Source organism: Ochotona princeps, chromosome 22 (genome assembly GCF_030435755.1).
Source record: "Ochotona princeps isolate mOchPri1 chromosome 22, mOchPri1.hap1, whole genome shotgun sequence".
NCBI lineage: Eukaryota > Metazoa > Chordata > Mammalia > Lagomorpha > Ochotonidae > Ochotona > Ochotona princeps.
In genome coordinates this window covers 1717004-1736580 of record NC_080853.1, presented here as the reverse complement: position 1 = coordinate 1736580, position 19577 = coordinate 1717004, and the positions used below count along the sequence as shown (strand labels likewise).

At 58.4% G+C, this 19577-nt stretch overlaps 2 protein-coding genes across 3 annotated transcripts in view; both read left to right on the top strand.

The window, feature by feature from the left end:
• The window catches only part of EDN3 (endothelin 3), a 250982-nt gene that overhangs the window by 195032 nt on the left and 36373 nt on the right, over window positions 1–19577 (top strand). The gene's annotated exons all lie outside the window — the stretch shown is intronic.
• PHACTR3 (phosphatase and actin regulator 3) overlaps window positions 15488–19577 on the top strand; it is a 57428-nt gene continuing 53338 nt past the window's right edge. The window contains exons 1-2 of the mRNA XM_058679288.1: window positions 15488–15644; window positions 18398–18475. Of these exons, the coding sequence (XP_058535271.1) occupies window positions 15488–15644; window positions 18398–18475 (235 nt within the window). The remainder of the gene's footprint in view (window positions 15645–18397; window positions 18476–19577) is intronic.

Sequence of the window (19577 nt, the reverse complement as noted above, 5' to 3'; positions counted from 1 at the left end):
CTTCTCTTCCTTGAAATGCCACGTGTTCTGTCCACGTGGCACTCTGCACTGGCAAGGCCTTCAGTCATGCCTCCTGGAGCCAGCTCAGTTTGTTTGCAATAAATGTTTTCTATATATCTGACTCCAACTTACTGGCATTTTCTGTGGGCCGTCTGTGGGTGTGTTCATGAGAGATGTTTTCACTCTTGCTTAGAGTGGTGCCGTCCATGGAGCGGGTCTTAAGGTTCTGCCGGCATCACAGGATGGATCCCCTAGTGTTTTTAAATGTTTTTAAGATTTCATTTTTATTGGAAAGGCAGATTTATGGAGAGAAGGAGAAAAGATCTTCCCTCCACCGGTTCACACCCCAGTTGGCTGCAACAGTTGGAACTTGGCCAATTCAAAGCCAGGAGCCAGGAGCTTCTTCTGGGTTCCCACTTGGGTGCAGGGTCCCAAAGCCTTGGACCGTCCTCTGCTGCTCTCCCAGGCCACAAGCAGGGAGCTGGATGGGAAGTGGAGTAACAGGGACATGAACTGGTGCCCCTACGGGGTCCTGGTGCTTGGAGGTGGAGGGTTAGCCAGGTAAGGGTGCGGATGCTCCCCCACCTCCTATGGTTTTGATATCTCTCCAAGGTGCTCTGAAATGAGAGACCTTCCTTCCTTTTTCCTTCAAACCCTGCCAGAGTTCGCTGTGGTGCTCCTTTTCCGGCCCGCTTTGGAGTGTTGGGATGAAGTGAGCGTTCTCAGGCTGCAGACCAAGGAACTCTGCCCGAGCTGGAGGCAGAGGTGCCTGCTGCTGCTTGTGCCTAGGGAGGACTCATTTGCATACTCACTGTTCTGCAGAAACATCCCACACGATTGTAGAGCTCCCAGCTTGGAGGGGAGCTAAGCCTGGACACCTGCCCCAGGTTACACGTGCTGGATCAAGGTGTGTTTACAAGCTGGGTTAGGTGTGTGTGTCTGCACAGTTGGGGTCCCTCCTTCAGCCCCTTTGCCGTGGGCTCTGGGCCCCACGTGTGCTGGTTGCTTGCGCCTTCACTGGGCTCCACCTGTGGGTGGACCTGAGGGGACCTTCAGGCTGGGCTGCCCTCTGCCCCAGCCCTCCTCCACTCATTTGAGGACCTGCCCATTCTTAAACATCTTATTTTCCCCGGGGACTTGGCTTGCTGCTGGCCTGAGGGAGGCCCTCCAGCCCCCGTGCCAGGACCCCTGCTCTTCCTCCAGACGTGCCCGTACTTATGAGTCATACACCGACTGTGGTTTACTGTCACTGATGTCCCCAGGACAAAGTCTGCATCTGTTGCTCTGATGCAGGCGCGTGCCCGCTGCAAGGTTAGGTGCTCAGGAAATGTGAGCCACTGGGAGGCTGTTGGCAGGAGCAAGAAGGCCAGTTCCATCTTGTGTCCTGGTGAGCCCTTGTGCTCGAAACTGGGTGTTCCATCAGCCTTGGAGCCAATCACTGAGCGAATGCAGTGTGACTAGAATGTGCTACACCGTAAAGGATGACAGAGATGAACTAATGATTATCGTGAGGTTATTTCTAGAAGTTTCCCTCCCACACTCACGTAGTTTTCATCAGACAGTCCAAAGGACAGCCGAGTTTCTGTTTTCATGAGAAGGAGTGCTGAGCATCAGTGTGGGCTCTGGCAGGGTTAGAAATCTTCACCAACTTGGAACTTCTTCTAACCACATGCAGTTGCACCTGCAAGAGAGAACATGATGAACCCCTGTGCACCCTTTACCACCTACCGTAATGCTAAGTAGACGACACGGTAGGGATTTTATAGAACTGAACTCCGTTGAACTGTCTGAGTTATTACATCTGAGCCCTGTGTAACAAGACATTGGTCCCAATAAGCCTCCAAGGCAGAAGGCGTGGTTGCTTGTGTCTGAGGGCCTGGACACCTGTGCTTAGGCACCTAAGGACTCTCCGCCCCACTCAGGCGTAGACTTCTGACCCCAGGGGTTAGCCCACCTGTTCCCAAACCGATGGCTGAGGCAAGCAAGCAGTCCCCAGCTGACTTGGGGGATTGCTTGATGTCTGGCTGCTGTGCCCCACTGTGACACATGACACTGTCACTGTTGGTACATTTCACAGGGAGGACCCCTGAGAAGCCAGGAGAGACCCAGGACCCGCCAGAGGCCACAGGGCATAGGAGTAGAGGCAGCTGCTGGGGGCCTGGGGCTCCTAGCCCCGAAGCCCGGGCGTTTCCTGAATTTACAGGTGCCTGCTGGTTGCATCTCGCTTTCCCGATGAGCTTGTGGTTGTGCTGGGAATACAGCCTGTTTGTCAGTGTCCTGCTGCCCCCAGCCCTCCGGGGCAGGTGGTGGATGCTGGGGCAGGACACCTCGGCAGGCATGGTGGACACCACAGCAGTTTCTCCTGCAGGGGACAGCCTGTCTGGCCCAATGGATTAGCTTGCCCTGTGCCACCTGAGCAGAGCTGTCCACAATCCAGAAAGCGACCTGCTGGGCCCTGGATGCCACTGCTTGCTTTTGGAGCCCAGCTCTCTCCACAGCTGCCCCGGCTGCTTCCTTGTCTCCGGCAGCCTGCAGCAGATGGCCAGGAGTATTGCTGTCCACCCACAGGAGACTGTGCTGTTGACCTTGCAAGGTTTGGGGCGCTCAGCCATGGTTTTACTTCCTTAACAGACGAGGGAGGTGTTGATATGCTAAGCTGTCAGCTGGACACTCCCCCAGGACAGGGTTTTGGGCTTATGTAGCATAGGGAGCTGCTGTCATCAGCTTTGTATAGGTCGTGTTAGGGAGTGGTATCAGCTTGGGTGTCCAGCATTCTACGGGTCATGTCGGGGTCTCAGGGTCCACAGCCTCTTTGTGTGTGAAGTTTGTGAGGAGTGACTGAGCGTGCAGTCTGCCCCTGGAACGCGGGGTGGAGGGTTACCCGCTGCTGTGCCATGCTTTGCCAGTTCCTGCCTTCTCAGGGCTCCCAACAGAAACGCCGGTGTGGCCTCGCTGGAGGGTTGGGCGTGAGCGTGAGTGTTCCGAGCTGCACCTGCAGGTGGTTTAAAAGCACGTGGCTTTTTTCCTGAATGAAGACAGCTGAGCCCAGTTTGCCCAGTCCTCTTCACCAGGGTGTGCTGACTTCTGCCCTCACACTTGCCAGGCCTTGGTACTCCATTCATTGGTTGATGTCTGTGTCCAGGCAGGTGTGAGCTTGGTGAGGGATGGCGCCATGCTGGTCCTGTCCCTGGGGGTCACTCGGTCCCCTCATGCACAGTGGACAGCTGTTGGGGGTTTTGTGAAGATGACCTGGGGACGAGGACTCAAGGGCAAGTTACCCCTAAGAAGGTGCAGGAGAAACAGGTGCCCAACTTCGCAAGTGGCACCAAAGGGTGGAGCCAGCCAGGGCGTGCCTTAGGCAAACCCACACGGAGGCAGCTGTAGCCTTGACCCCAAAGAGAACAAGAGTGTGGTTTTTCCCCTGCCAGACGCAGAGGCCACTTCCTTCCAGAGCCGTTCAGAGGCTCTCTGATGTACACAAGGGCACAGCAGCTGGAGGGCCTGAGGAATGAGGCTGCAGTGTGGCCTCTAGAACCAGAAGCACCCCCAAAACTGGCTTGGTGGAGGACTAGAGGAGCCAGGCAGCACACTGGCACCCACTCTAGGTGCCCCCACATGCCATGTCCTGCCTGGCATTCTCCCTTAACTGGGGCCACACCATCAAGGCTTGCGCCACTCGTGACATGCCCCAGTGTGCGGGAGAATGGATTTGACTGGCAGCAATGACATGAGTCCAGCCCACGTTGTAGCCATGAGGTCTGAGATCCTCACTAGAAGCAGCACAGGTTGCACATGCCTTCGCTTTGTTGGCTCTTGGAGGTATGCGCAAAGCAGTCCTGGTGTGTGTGGCTTACTCTGTGCCTCCCACTGCCTTGCTTCTGGGTCCCAGATCCCAATTCACCTGAGAACCAGCCAGATTGACATGAACAGTGTCAGGACCCAAAGCAGCTGTGGTGCATGGCACGTCCCCTGTGTCCTCCCAGCAGCAGGTGGAGACAAACATGCAGGGCCTTTTGCTCTTCTCCCACCTGGGATGTCTGTGCTAGTGCCCCACCCTGTTGGTCTGAGCCTGCATTATTGATGTGACAGGTGCTGTCCTGGGTGAGGACACGGGTGCTGTGGTTTTAATTGAGCTGAAATGCACATACCCTCTGATTTGCTATTTGGATTGGCGTAAAAGGGACTGCGCGTTGGTGCCAGTATGATAGGTGTAACATTTCCCCAGCTGTTAGAGAGAACATGTGTTTGAGCTATTTGACCATTTGCTCATCTGCATTTGCTTATCTTTTGTAGACAGTTTGACTTTACTTGTGGGAACTGACCCATTCTAGAAACTGGGTTGTGTTCGTTGAATATGTTGCGATGACTTCCTGCACTGTGTCTTCCCATTTAGGGTGTATTTTCTTACAGAAATGTGGAGTGTCCAGTTGTACAGTGTGAAGTGCAGTCTTTTTCACACAGCAATCACCACAGTTGAATTCCAGAATTTGTCTGTCTTCCCTAAGGAAGCCCTTACGTGGTATGTGCCGTGTCTCCACGGGTTTGTCTTGTGGACTGCTTGTGTGGCTCTCGTCCCTGATGTCCATCCCTGGCCTTAACGTCCTCCTGTCCTCTCTGGTGCTGCAGGTGCTGCACCTGTCCCCCTGTGGCCATCACCCATTCCGCTGTTCCTTGTCCAGTGGATGGACACTTGGACTGTTGCTGCTGCAGGTCACTCCCTGCCCTGCGCACATGTATCACTTGTCAGCTTGAAGAACTTGCTGTTTATTTTTTTGGGGGGTGGAGAGGCTTGGTCCCAAGTTTTGTTCTGTGAAGGAGGGGTGATGGTGTTGGGAGGTTAGAATTGTGAAAATGAACCACTTGTGGCTTTGGGGTCTGGGCTGTGTGACCCCGGGAAGGTCCCTGTGCTCTCTGAACCTTGGCAGAGAGGTGACCTCCATGTTGGTGTCATGGAGATGGAACGTGATGGTTGTGAGAAGGGCTGGGCACACACATGACCTGCACTGAATGCCCCGTGAGCAGCGTCTCCCTCACGTCCTGCAAACGCGAGCCAGTTACGAGTTTTCTGGGGGAGTTTCTTCTGTTTGTGTGGCATTGTGGCCGTCACCTGCAGATGGTGCCTGCTCCTTGCACCACACCCAGAGGAGACCCAACCTGCACCTCCTATAAGGCGCCTTGATGATGTGTCCCTTCCTGGGACTGGCCCCTTGAACTCTGCACCATATCTTCCATGCTGTAGCAGGTGTCGGGACCCCATTCCTGGTTGTAGGGGAATGTGCTGTGGCTGTTGTGAGAAGACTCGCTGTACACGAATGCCCGTGGTGGGGCTGTTCCCAACAGCCAGGGCATCAGCAACCGGTGTGAACAGGTCTTGACACACGCCACATCCACGTGGTGCAACAGCAGCTACCCTGTGATGCTGTCACAGCTGCCTGGCTTCTGACTTCCAGTGTGGTCCCAGATGTCGCCCTCTCCCAGGAAGTCTCATTGACCCGGGTACCAGTCCTAACCACAGAAACTGTTCTGGTCTCCATCATGTACCTCTTCTATTCCTTGATTCATGCCCCATTTCCTGTTGCAGTGTTTATCTCAGGGGAAGAGACCAGCACCCCAAGTTCATGAACAGAAAGGACTGAGGAGGAACAGGTGCCTCACAGGGGACCTGGGTGTGGGAAGGGGCTGCAGCTGCAGCCTACCCTGATGGAGACCTTCACATTGAAAATGCCATGGTGTGGCAGCGACTATATGATGCTGGGAGGGAGAGCGTTCTGTGGGGGCTGTCCCTCTGGGGGTGGGAGGTGGGATGAGCTGCAGAAGATGGAAGAAACCCCAGTGCTGTGACTGCTTGGGGCAGAGCGGAGGTTCCCAGGACATTGAACACCAAGGTGATGGGCTGGGTTTCATTATAAATCCAAGGGCAGCTGTTGGAGGGGTTGAAGCTGGGCAGGTAGGCACGTGTGTGGGTCGTAGCCTAGGGTGGTCCAGGGAGGAGGATGTCCTGACACCATTCTCTGTTGACCTTCGTTCTGTGCTGGAAGCTGGGATGTGAAGGGCAGAGCATTTGTCCAGATTTACATCAGTTCCCTGATGTGTGTGTCCTCTGTTTTGTCCTGCATGGGCAATGCTGGCCTCCCTTCTCGTCTATAAAACATGGCTTCTAGGAGGCCACCCTGAACAAGCAGCCTTTAGTCATGGCCTGTGCACTGAAGTGCTGCTCACACAGGAATGTTGGGGTTGGCTTGAGTGCAAACACAGCAATGCCAAGACAGCAAAAGGGAGGGCGGTGATGGTGGTGGTCAGGGTGGTGGTGGTGATAATGATGCTGGTGATGGTAGCGACAATGGTGATGGTGGTGATGATGATGGTGATGGTGGCGGTGATGGTGGTGTTGATGGTTGTGATGATGGTGATGGTGGTGGTGGTGATAATAGTGGTGGTGGTGATAAGTGGTGGTGGTGATGATGATGATGGTGGTGGTGATAGTGGTGGTGGTGGTGATAGTGGTGGTGGTGGTGATAGTGGTGGTGGTGGTGATGGTTGTGATGATGGTGATGATGGTGGTGGTGGTGATAATGGTGGTGGTGGTATTGATGGTGGTGGTATTGATGGTGGTGGTGGTGATGGTGGTGGTGGTGATGGTGGTGGTGGTGATGGTTGTGATGATGGTGATGATGGTGATGATGGTGATGATGGTGATGGTGGTGGTGGTGATGGTGCTACAATGCCCCACAAGCCAGAAAGCTGACTTGCTGCTGCTACTGCTGCTGCTGCTGGCAATCGGGCAAGCTGTACAGGGACCCCTCCTCCTCCCGGCGATCAGGCCTGCTGTTTGCGGACCCCCTCCCCAGCCCTGTTGGTACTTCACATAGGCTCCCAGGGTCCACACATGTTCTCACATGCACTTGATTCATGGGTCTGGTGACTCTCCTGGAAAACTGGCCCTGCTGACGACTGGCACATGCATAGAACTGATAGACACGGATTTGCTGTTTCCACCGTATGTGTGAGGAAAAAGCCACTTCAGATGTGTTTCGGTTGTTCCCCTGGTGTTGGATCTGGTTTTGATTTTGGCATTGTTGCTGGGGTTGGGGGCAAGCGGGTGGACAAGCAGGGTGGACAAGCAGGGTAGCTATGCTTACCGCATACTTTTTTAACTTAAAGTCAGTTAATGGAAGGAGAGAATCCAGCATGTGGTGGTTCACTCAGAGACCGCCATGACGACTGCAGGAAGTAGCTTCATCAGGCTCCCACGGGGGTAGGTCACCTCTGCTACTTTCTCAAGTGCATCGGCAGGACTGGAAGCAGAGCAGCCAGGACTTGAACCAGCACTTGTGGGCTGTGGGTGTCATAAGGCCAACCCTTCCTGGCTGTTGTGAATAGCGCTGCGAGGTGACTGTTGGGAGGCTGATTCCGTCTCCCCTGGTTGTGACCTGGCAGTCGGGTTGCCGAGTCCTCTCATGGTTCTATTTTCCACTGGTAGTCTCACCCCCAGCTCGCCTGGCCTCCCCCCTGCCCTCACCCGCACTTGGTATCTGCCGTTCACAGTAGCTTCAATGATTGGTGGCACTGAGCAGTTTATCGTGTGCCTGTTGGTTATTTGTATGTCTTCCGTTGCGGAGTAGCTGCTTACACTTGGTCTGTTTTTGCTTTAGTTCCCTGTGCCTTGGGGTTCTGAGCCAGACCAAGACAATCCTTGCCCATTCCAATGACCTGAGGCTTTTGACCTTTTTTTTTTCCAGATGATTTCAAAATTTTAAGTCTCATATTTAGGACTGTAATCCTGTTTGAGTTGGATTTTTAAAAAAATTACTTCAAAGATTTACAGGGAGAAGGAAAGACAGAGAAGGAAAGATTTCTATCTGCAGGTTCACTCCCAAGTGGCTGCAATGGCTGCAGCTGAGCCAATCCGGAGCCAGGAGTCAGGAGCTTCTTCTGGGTCTCCCATGTGGGTGCAGGGTTCCAAGGCTTTGTACCGTCCTCGACTGCTTTCCCAGGCTACAAGCAGGGAGCAGCCAGGACATGAACTGATGGCCACATGGGATGCAGGTGCCTGAAGGTGAAAGATTAGCCTGTTGAACCTTGGTGCCTGCCCCGGAGAAATTTTTTTTAACCCGGTAAGAAATTGGTCTTGTTTTTGCTCCTAACATGTGGGCGTCCATTTAGTAGAAAAGCCTCTGCTTGCTGGTGTGCCTTCCAGCATCTTCCCCGGAGCAGTGCGCTGCGGATGCACGTTGGATACAGAAATGGGCCCGGGCTTCTGCAGCTCTGGAAGTGGGGGCTTCAGGTCCTGCTTCTCTGCCCAGGTTCCCGTCCCTCTGAGTGCCACTTGCTGCTCTGACTTCAGGGATTGGCAGCTGCCAGTGCCCATGTCCCCCTGTGCCCCGGGGCCTTCTGGGTGTTTCCCCACCCCCAAGATGCAGAAGTGGCCACTTCTTTGCTCACAGTCCCATTCTCTTCTTCCTGGGGATTCCTGAACCCACGTTTGCTGTGTGGGCAATGATCCCCCTAGGCACAGCGCTTGGCCCAAGGGTGCTATTCAACAAGTCAGTGGGTTTATTGGGGCAGGATTCCACTGCCAGCCAGCAGCCTAATTAGGGATGTGTCTCAACTTCCCTCAGCCTGCCTCATGCCTATCACGTCCTCAAGTTACCACCCTCTCCATTCGCTTCTGCAGAGGGAGCGACATGCTGGTGGTGGCACTCGCTACGCCATGAGCTCAGCACCATCCTGGCACACAGCAGACCCTCGGCAGAGCCTTGTGCATAAGCCTACGATTGGACAGATTATTTTTCCAATATTGTGCACTTGTGATGCACCCGTCTCCCCTGGGAAGCCCAGCACTGGGGACCTGACTTGACTCCCAGAGCCAGATGGGGTTTTGCTGTCAGTTGTGGGGGACGGCATCCTGGTGGGATGCAAGAAGGAGATGGGACGGGGTTGGATGGCAGATGAGGAAGGATGTGCAGCTGAGGGGTGGATCTCAGGATCGGGGAGTGAGCAACAGCCCTGCTCCTGTACTTGACAGCCCCGTATCAGGTCACACAGGTGGAGCAATGGCTTGTTGAGCCCCTCCTGGGTGCTACGGACCCTGCAGTGAACAGGCCAGCTGCTGTTTCCTGTACAGGAACCTACATCATGTCTGTGGGAGAGGGTGATCACCTGTAGCTACTGTGAAACCCAGCTCAGACCTGAGGTTGATCAAGGCTGGGCTGGGAGGAAATTGTGTAAGTGAAGGCATTGACCCAGGCCAGCCCAGCCCCGCCCAGCCCAGGCCAGCCCAGGCCAGCCCAGGCCAGCCCAGGCCAGCCCAGGCCAGCCCCGCCCAGCCCCGCCCTGCTCAGGCCAGCCCACCCCAGCTCGGCCTGTGAGTGTAGTGAGGTAGGCCACTATAAAGACGGACTGCCAGGCCTGTGGGATCTGTGGAGCGGGAATACTGGGGTCAGGGCTGGAGTCGGTTCTGAGCTGCAGAGTGCACTGGACAGAGGGCAGCTGTGGGGGGCACCAGCCCCTGAAGCTTGAGTGTTCCAGGCAGAGCTGCCTGCTGCCCACCCACCCCAGCCCTTCATGTGGGAGCAGGAGGCCTCTCGGGTCACACTTGCCTTCACAGATGCCGCATGTGACAAATCACTTTTTGTTAATGAACTGCTAATGTCTCAGAAGAGGCAGAGGCACCCTGGCACCTAGCAACTCTGTGTTACTCCAGGCTGGGGTGACCTGCTAATGTTTCTGCCTCCTGGGAACTCCTCACTGTGAGAGGAACCTTGCACACCACACAGGCCAGCCCGAGGGGGGGCTCTTGAAGAGGAGTGGGTCCACCCATCTGGCCCCTCCCACCATGGATGCAAACGTGCAGGTGTAAGGACTGCTGTTCTAGAAGTCTGTGTGCACACCCACCCACACACACACACTGCACACAGCCTGCCCATGGGTGCACACCCACCCACCCACACACTGCACACAGCCTGCCCATGGGTGCACACCCACCCACACACACTGCACACAGCCTGCCCATGGGTGCACACCCACCCACACAAACACACTGCACACAGCCTGCCCATGGGTGCACACCCACCCACCCACACACTGCACACAGCCTGCCCATGGGTGCACACCCACCCACACACACACACTGCACACAGCCTGCCCATGGGTGCACACCCACCCACCCACACACTGCACACAGCCTGCCCATGGGTGCACACCCACCCACACACACTGCACACAGCCTGCCCATGGGTGCACACCCACCCACCCACACACTGCACACAGCCTGCCCATGGGTGCACACCCACCCACCCACACACTGCACACAGCCTGCCCATGGGTGCACACCCACCCACACACACACACTGCACACAGCCTGCCCATGGGTGCACACCCACCCACACACACACTGCACACAGCCTGCCCATGGGTGCACACCCACCCACACACACACACTGCACACAGCCTGCCCATGGGTGCACACCCACCCACACACACACTGCACACAGCCTGCCCATGGGTGCACACCCACCCACACACACACTGCACACAGCCTGCCCATGGGTGCACACCCACCCACACACACTGCACACAGCCTGCCCATGGGTGCACACCCACCCACCCACACACTGCACACAGCCTGCCCATGGGTGCACACCCACCCACCCACACACTGCACACAGCCTGCCCATGGGTGCACACCCACCCACACACACACTGCACACAGCCTGCCCATGGGTGCACACCCACCCACACACACACTGCACACAGCCTGCCCATGGGTGTACACCCACCCACCCACACACTGCACACAGCCTGCCCATGGGTGCACACCCACCCACACACACTGCACACAGCCTGCCCATGGGTGCACACCCACCCACACAAACACACTGCACACAGCCTGCCCATGGGTGCACACCCACCCACACACACACACTGCACACAGCCTGCCCATGGGTGCACACCCACCCACACACACACACTGCACACAGCCTGCCCATGGGTGCACACCCACCCACACACACTGCACACAGCCTGCCCATGGGTGTACACCCACCCACCCACACACACTGCACACAGCCTGCCCATGGGTGCACACCCATCCACACATGTACACATCCGGCCCATGGGTACATACCACCCACACATATACACAACTGGTCCATGAGTGCACACCTACCCACACATGTGTATCAGAGCCCATGGGTGCACATCCACCTATATGTGCTTGCTCCCAGGGGCACACACTCAACTGCATATGTAGCACACTGGGGCACACCCACCCACGTGTGTATACAAGCTTGATGTACAAATACATGCCCACCTGCACGTGTCTATGCAGAGCTCGGGCGTGCACGTCTTCATATGCAATGCCTGGCCTGCAGGTGTACACCCAGCCACACAGTGTGCTTGGCCAGTAGGTACACACTCGTGTGTGACCCATGGATATACAAGTGAACATGCCTCAGCCCGTCGGGGCACACTTACCCACGTATCCACATGGCCCTGTGGCATATGCCCACACACGGACTTGGTTGTCTTTTAGGCTTGCCCCCTCCACGTGTGAGTGGGCCACACTGTTCCCTCAGCCCCCCATGTGCACACACAGGGACACACCTATGCCCCTGCACGTGGGGAGGGGTAGTGATTCCTTCACCATTTGGCACTGTGTGCACTTGGGGGTTCCTGTTCTCAGGTGAGCTCTCCCATGCCTGGCCCTGGCCCACCCTGGGGAGGGAAGAAGGGAGGGGTTGCTGAGTGCAGTCTGCCACCCCGGGCCTGGTGGTCTTGGCTTCCCTGACGATGCCAGGGCCCCTGGTATATCTGCATGGACGAGAGCCTCCCCGCTGCTGGGCAGGTGTGTGGTCAGTGAGTGGGTCAGACTGTTAAGGCTGAGGAACCCACAGTGGCTTCTGGGTAAACATTGAATTGGGTTCACATCCTGGCAGGAACGTCTCCACTGCTCCTGTCCCCACGGTGCCCCCTCGGCCCTGCCACAGCCTCTCCACTGCTCCTGTCCCCACGGTGCCCCCTCGGCCCTGCCACAGCCTCTCCACTGCTCCTGTCCCCACGGTGCCCCCCTTGGCCCTGCCACAGCCTCTCCACTGCTCCTGTCCCCACGGTGCCCCCTCGGCCCTGCCACAGCCTCTCCACTGTTCCTGTCCCCACGGTGCCCCCCTCGGCCCTGCTACAGCCTCTCCACTGCTCCTGTCCCCACGGTGCCCCCTGGGCCCTGCCACAACCCTGCTGCATTAGTGCATTCTCCCGTTTGGCCTTGCTTGGGGCGCCCACCCTCCAAGCTCTCTGGAGCTGGCGCAGGGGTGTACCCCCTGGTGTGTCAGAAGCAGGGACATCATCCCTCACTTTGTCACTCAGCTGGTGCCAGTGGCTGTAAGCCATTGTTTTCTGAATTGCGTTGTTGTTGCAAGGCCTCAGGCTAGGCTCTTTATAAAGAGGAAAGGGTTGCCTGGACCACAGTTTAAGACTGAAAATCAACACAGCTCAGCAGGGCATGTGGTCTCTCCAAGGCCCCTGGGGCATGGCAGGAAGTGACCTGGTGGGCGTGCCTGAGGGAGTGAGAGGTGCTGTGGCCCACTGGAGGCTGTAGAGCAGGTCAGGCTTGTTCTTTGTGGTGAGGCCACCTCCTGGGGCACACCCAGCTCAGCTTGAGGGACCTCATGACCTTGCCCATGTCTCGACCAACTCAGCACACAGTGGAGACCATGCCGCCACGTGTGAACCCTGGGGACACTCTAGGATTGTCTCAACCATAGCCCGGACCACCAGAGTTCAGCCCTCCTAGGGGCTTGAAGTGGAGTGCATGCAAATAGTGGCAGATCCGTGTGTGCTCGTGAGTGTGCATACATCGGTGCATATACACATGCACACGTGTGTGCTTGACTGTGCACCCACAGCAGGTGGCAGAGGAAGAGGCAGAAGGAAGGTGTGGGGGCGGGGAGCTGCTGTGTGGACAGCAAGGGTCCGGTTCAGTGCATCGGTGCCATGCGTGGCAGGTGTTCACCTCCTCCCATCACCTCGAAGCCCCCTTGTCCCTGCTGAACGCTGCCTGTGCCTGGGAGGCGTCCCTGCTGGGTGACTGGTAAGCTGAGTGAATTACCTTCTGTCTTAGCCTGAGCCCCCCACCTGCCTTTGCCTGTGCTGTGAGGCCCACTGTGGCTCAGCTGGGGCTGGGAGCCCCCAGGACCCGGCCCGGCCCCCTAGCAGTTCCCTCTGGAGCCCCAGGGTGTCTGCTGTGAAGACAGGCCCTGGTGCTGCACACCGGATTCCTCCCCTGCCCCTGGCTGCCGCCTGCCACAGCCTTCCGCTTGCTCTATTCTGGGGATGGCCGTCAGCCTTCGTGGGTCATGTGGATAGCGGACTCTCCCTTGTCCTCTGTGATCCCTTCTGGGCATCTTGGTCTCGAAGCAAAACCTAGAGGCCCAGGGAAGCCTTGTGTGTCCTCGCCATGTTGTGCCAAGATTCCCCTGGGACAGCCAGCTCTCCCAAGACCGCGTGGACTGGCAGTTCTGCGCCCATCTGGCATCTGTGGGTGGAGGAAGGCAAGGAGAGAACAGAATAAACCACCTCGGCGAGCGGGCCCTGGCGCCTCCCACGCATGGGAGGGGGCTCTTGGGGAAGGGTGCTGCTGGGGTTCCCCCTCATTTCCTGGATCCCACAGGGGGGCTGGCGTGAGGGCACTGCCATCCCCTACACACACACATACATGGAACATGTCACTGGCCACCTCCTTCACCATGACAGAGCTGTGCAGGGACCTCGTGCAGGGCACCTGTGCTGGCACACAGCAGTCAGTGGGCTGCTTGTGGGCAGAGGGTCAGCTCACACAGCTGGAGGAATGGAGAGACCGCAGGCTGTGGCGGGGAGGAAGATAAACCCAGCGCAGGACAGTGCCAGTCCAGCTCAGTGGCAGCCCCTTCTCACTCCAGGATCTTCCCTGAATCACCACTGCCCCAGCTGATATGGCATGCTCAGTGGAGGGGCCCCTCCAGGGTCCCCTCTGGAGGCCAAGCCCTGCAGGCCAGACCCACCTATCACTGGACACCTGCCCTTGGATCTGCCACATGGGAGTGCTCCCCAGGGTGAGCTCTGTGGAGCCAAAGGTGGGTGACTTGGGGCCTCCCAGAACCCCCTTACATGTGGCAGTGAGGGATGAGCACCCCGGTGCAGGATCACCTGTGCAGTACCCTGGGGACCTTTGGGGTGTTGGGTGTGCAGTTCACGGCAGTGGGTGCTGCTCTTTGGTGACGTCCAGTCTGCTCCTGTCACCCACACCCACCAGTGCTCCCTGCTGCTTTGGGGGCTCACAGGCACTTGCCTGCACCCATGGCATGCACCCGGGAGGGCCCCTCACTCATGGGAGCTTGGGCCTTGACCCTCCACACTACTGTTGGTTCTTCTCAAGTCTGATCCAGCAGCTTGTCTCTGGTTGGTTTTCTGTCCACACACTTCTTGCAGTGTGCCCATGCCTCTGCCTTGCTCATGTGCCTGTGGGTGCCGCCCTGCCTCTTGTAGACACACCACAGCTTCAGAGACCTGCCTCATGTCTCCCCGACTGCCCTGGGAGTCCAGCTGGGGCTCCGGTCCTTGCTGCTGAAAGAGCCCTCCCTTTCCTGACCCAGATGTGTCGGGTGGGGGGGATGTGGCAGGGAGGAGGTCCCAGAGGCACACTACTGATAGAAAAATTGCCCGAGAAACGGGGTCCAAGGGAGACTGGCAGTCCTGCAGGGCAGCTGCCATGCTCCTTTGTAAGAACGGGAATGGGCTAAAACAGAACAGACATTTCAGCAAAAGCAGGGCGCATGGGGGCATCTCCTCATGCATGCCCAGGCCTGTCCTGCACCTGGTGTCCGCCAAGCCTCACGCCAGCCAGGCCCTGCACTAGACTTGCCAGGCAGAAGGGCAGTCCCGGCGTCCTTGCAACTCCCTGGCGACTGAGTCCATAGATTCAGGAGCATGGGACAAGAGACAGAAGGGTGGCAGAGATGTCCTGGGAGAAGTGATGTTCGACTGAATAGCCAAGGACATGGGGTAGAAGTTGACAGACTGCAAGTTCTGGCACAAGGGGGTACAGGTCCAGCATGGGCAAAGGTCCTGGGGCAAGGAAAATTCCATGGAGAGTTAGAAAGTCTTCAGGTGGCTGTGGTGAGGGCAGTGTCCCAGGAGGGCTTCCCATGGGCTGTGAGGGGCTGTGGAGGGAGGGTTTGCATGGGGAGCCAGGGGCCAAGCTGCACACTGGCCTGTACCACCACATGCATCCTGGGCTGCCCGAACCCCAGGGTCCATCAACCAGACCACCGACTGGTCCCTGAGCACAGAGGAAGCCCAGATGGCCCCTGGGGGCCTGGGCTGTGGGCTGGCCACTCACCGGGGCCGTCAGGGGCCTGGGCTGTGGGCTGGCCACTCACCGGGGCCCTCGGGGGCCTGGGCTGTGGGCTGGCCACTCACCGGGGCCCTTCCTGGGTTCTTGCCTCCAGATGTGATGGACCAGGCCCCCCCGGTGCGCTCGGAGTATCTGCACTCAGGGACTCGGACCCCCCCGGCACGGAGGAGCAGCAAGCTGGCCACCCTGGGCCGGATCTTCAAGCCCTGGAAGTGGCGGAAAAAGAAAAACGAGAAGCTGAAGCAAACGACGTCGGGTAAGCGCCACCGGCGGCAGGCGGCGTCGCCTGGTGCCGCCATCCCGTCGCTCAGCTGGCCTGGCCCTCTCGGGGGGAACGGAGCTCGGTGCACCAGGAACTGCTTGCTCTCCCCTGGCTACCTCCCACTGCCAGCCCCTCCTGGTCCCACCCGACCAGGAGGGTTAGTACTGGGATGCTGCCCACCCCAGAAGCACACACAAGTCACCTGGGCCCTGCCAACAGGCTGGTCCAGGGCAGGTTGGCGCCGATTACACTCACACAGGCCCCACCACAGCCCTTGCCTCCTGTGGTCCCACTTAGTAATGCCAGGACCCAGGTTCACCCCACGGGTTCAGGTCTAGCTGGTGCCAGGAGCCCCCACGATTCCAAGGGTCAGAACCCTGGGTTGGCCTCTGATATCCTCCAAACTGCAGAGCTGCCCTGCTCCAGCCCCTAAGCTCCACCCAGGAGTGCCCACCCCAGCAGTCTCCCACCTGGGGACCCTGGAGGTGCCCCACTCATCCTCACACCCAGCCAGTGCCAGCTCTGTGCAAAGTCGGGGTGCCCCTGCCTCCTCACAGTGCTGGTATCCTGCCAGGAATAGGGTGGGAGCTTGCAGGTGAGCAGGAACCTGAGCAGCGTCCACACCTGCCTGGCACACGTGAACTGACCTGGCCCTCCCCCATCAGGGACAGCAGACCGGTCCCAAAGGGGGAGGTCACCGGCCAAGGGTCACACAGCCGGCTTGGGGGTCATCTCTGGGGAACCGCCTCGAGCTGAGATCTCCAGCAAGATCTCCTGACAAGGTTCTGAGCTGGGGAAGGCGTGCGTTTGTGTGTCCGAGTGGGGCGACTCCTGAGCCCTCGTGCTGGCCAGTGCTCTACCCTGCTAAGCTGGGCTTCCCTCCCTGTCTCCCTCACTGCTTCTCCCAGAAGCCCTCTGAGCAGCTTCCTTAGTCCCGCAGAGGGCTGTCCTCCGCCCTGCCCGTGGGCTGGCCTCGGGCACAGGCAGAGCTCTGTTGTACTAGGCATACCATGGGTGTTTACCATGGCTAGTTTTCTTTGTAAGATTTGCTTGGTTAGAAGGTAGAGTTGAAAGATATTTCAACTTCTGGCTCCTCTGCAAATAGCCACAGTAGCTGGGGTTGGGAGTTGAAGTGAGGAACCCGCAACCGGATTCAGGTCTCCCACAGGGGTCGTCCAAACACCTGGGCCGTGTGCTGCTGCTGCGTTGGCATCAGCAGGAGGCAGGTCCGAAGTGCAGCAGCCAGGACTCAAGCCAGTGCCCTCACGGGCTGTCTCAGGCAGTAGCCGTAGTCCCACCATAACTAGTTGGAATTGACCGAGTGCTCCGTAAGCTTCCCTGCTCTGCCCTCATCACTGTTCTGTGTGATGTGCAGCCTCGGGGGTGCATTAGGAGCATGCAGTAAATCCTCAGCACTCGTACCTAGAGTGAGCCACGTTGTCTTTCTAGTGCATGTGGAGCACGGGAGTTGTTCAGGGGTGCGGGGCTGAGGCAGGAGGCGTGGGGCTGAAGCAGGCGCGGGGCTGAGGCAGGCAGGCAGGCAGGCAGGTGCGGGGCTGAGGCAGGCAGGCAGGCAGGTGCGGGGCTGAGGCAGGTAGGCAGGTAGGCACGGGGCTGAGGCAGGCAGGCACGGGGCTGAGGCAGGCAGGCAGGCAGGCAGGTAGGCGCGGGGCTGAGGCAGGCAGGCAGGCAGGCAGGCAGGTAGGCGCGGGGCTGAGGCAGGCAGGCAGGCAGGCAGGAAGGCAGGTAGGCGTGGGGCTGAGGCAGGCTGGCAGGCAGGCACAGGGCACGATGCCTCCTTGGATCTAGCTTGGCAGTGGATGCCACATGCCTTCATGGAAAGAACCCAGAGGCTAACACAGCTTTGTATTTGGCAGTTGGGGTGCACCTGCAGGCACATCATTGTCCAGGTGGTCAGAGGAAAGAGGTGAGGCAGAGGTGCCCAAGGGGAGCAGCAGGGAGAACTTGGCTGTTTGTGGGGTGTGTACAGCTGCGGGCTGGAGGTGGGAAGGACCGTCCTGAGGAGGAGGTCAGCAAGATGTGGCCCATGGGGTCGGCCGTGGCCCGTGGGGTCGGCCACCTCGCTGCCCATCCACTTGGTGAATCAGGATTTTTAAGGTGACTTATTTGAAGTGATAGGAAAGGAGAGAAATGGAAAGCTCCCTTAGAACCTCCAGCTCGTTGCCCAAGTTCCCACAGGCGGGAGGCAGGAGCTCGAGCAGGACTCGACACCCTGGGCTGTGCGTGGTCAGAAGCATGAGGAGCTGGGATGCAGGAGGCAGCAGCTCAGCTGGCCGTGTGACCTGCTGTGGACATTGTACCCCCTGGCCTCACGTGCTTGATGAATCCTTGAACCTGGTGACCTGCGGGTTCCTGGGAGAGCTCTGGGTCGTGAGCCAGGCTGCACCGTCAGGATGGGGAGCAGAGACTACCTTCTCCGGCTGCCTTCTCAGCGAGGGGCAGCATTGGGTGGGCTGCAGGTGCTGGCTCAGAGCAGGGCCAAGGTGGAGGCACTAAACATTGTCCCAGACAATACCCTACACGACCCACTAAGCGCTCTCACGGTCTGTCTGCAATCTCCCGGCGCCTGAGGTTGCTTGCTCGGTCAGAAAGCCCCAACTTGTTGATAAAACAGTCCAGGGCACCCTGGTGGTGCTGCTTCTGCAAGCCACCCTGGCTCTGGCCATGCCTTGGCCTGTGGCCCAGTGGTGCCTGTGGCCTGACTGCCTGATGTCTGTGTTATGCAGCATTGGAGAGGAAGACGGCGGGCAGGCAAGGCCGCGAGCAGCTCATCAAGAAGGGCCTGCTGCAGATGATGGAGCAGGGTAAGTGGCGCCCTGGGCCAGGAGCAGGGCAGGAGCCCTGAGTGGGACATGGGACTAGGCCCAAGGGAGACCTGTGGGTTGGAGACCTGGGGCCCGGAGGGGCCAACTGCAGGGTCACGGCCTTTCCTGGGAGCGAGGAACATGGCAGGTGTCCATGGAGGCCATAGCTGGTTCTGAGTCTGCCTTCAGCCCTTTGACACCATGCTTCAGCCTTTCTTTTGACCACTCTCATGCCCACTGCCACCTTGTATGTGAGGCACCTGGCATGGCACAAACGGAGATTCATGTGGGTACCAGGCATGGCTGAAGTGCATCCCAGGTGTTCAATGACACACACTCCCCATGGGCTTTTGAAGGCCCTGTATGTGCCTGTAGGCTGGGCTGGGGTGGGCTGGGGGCCTCGGTCATTATCCCTGGCACGAGGACAGGGATGGGACACACTGGGGTGACCGGCCCTGGTCATGCAGCAAACAACCAAGATGTGCTGTGCCTGCTGGCCCCTGGGCTGGGTCTGGGCTGCACTGGGGGGTGTTGACCGGCATCTTCTGGGGAGGCAGGTGGCTGTTACTACACGGTGACCCGCCAGACTTCTCCCCTTCCCACGTCTTCCTGTGTCAGCAAAGCATCTGGCAGACATGGGGAGGGGGTGCAGATCCTGGCTCCCACCCCCGTGCCCTCCTGTTCCTGGGGTTCCGCGTCTCGGCGAGGGCTTTCACCAAAGCTCAGAGCTGCTGGGATGCTCTCTGGAGCTGGGCCTGGTTGAGGGAGCCTGGCTTTCAGAGCGAGTTCCTCAAGGCCTGTACAACACAGCCAGTGTCCACCTGTCCGTCATCCCCCATTCAGGGCTGGTGTCGGTCTGCTGGCCCCAGCACGTCAGGAGTCAGCTAGGAAGTTCCTGGAGCACATGAGTCCGTATCTTGCCCTGCTGGACCTGCGGCCCACAAACCCAGCTGTGGTCTGAAGCCTTCTCCCCTCCTCTACTCCCCTCCCCGCTCCTCCACTCCCCTCCTCCTCCACTCCCCTCCCCCTCAGAGGGCAGAGTCTTCCATGTTGCTGGGGAACCTGTGTGGGAAAAGGCTTCGTCCTAACCCAGGCACACACA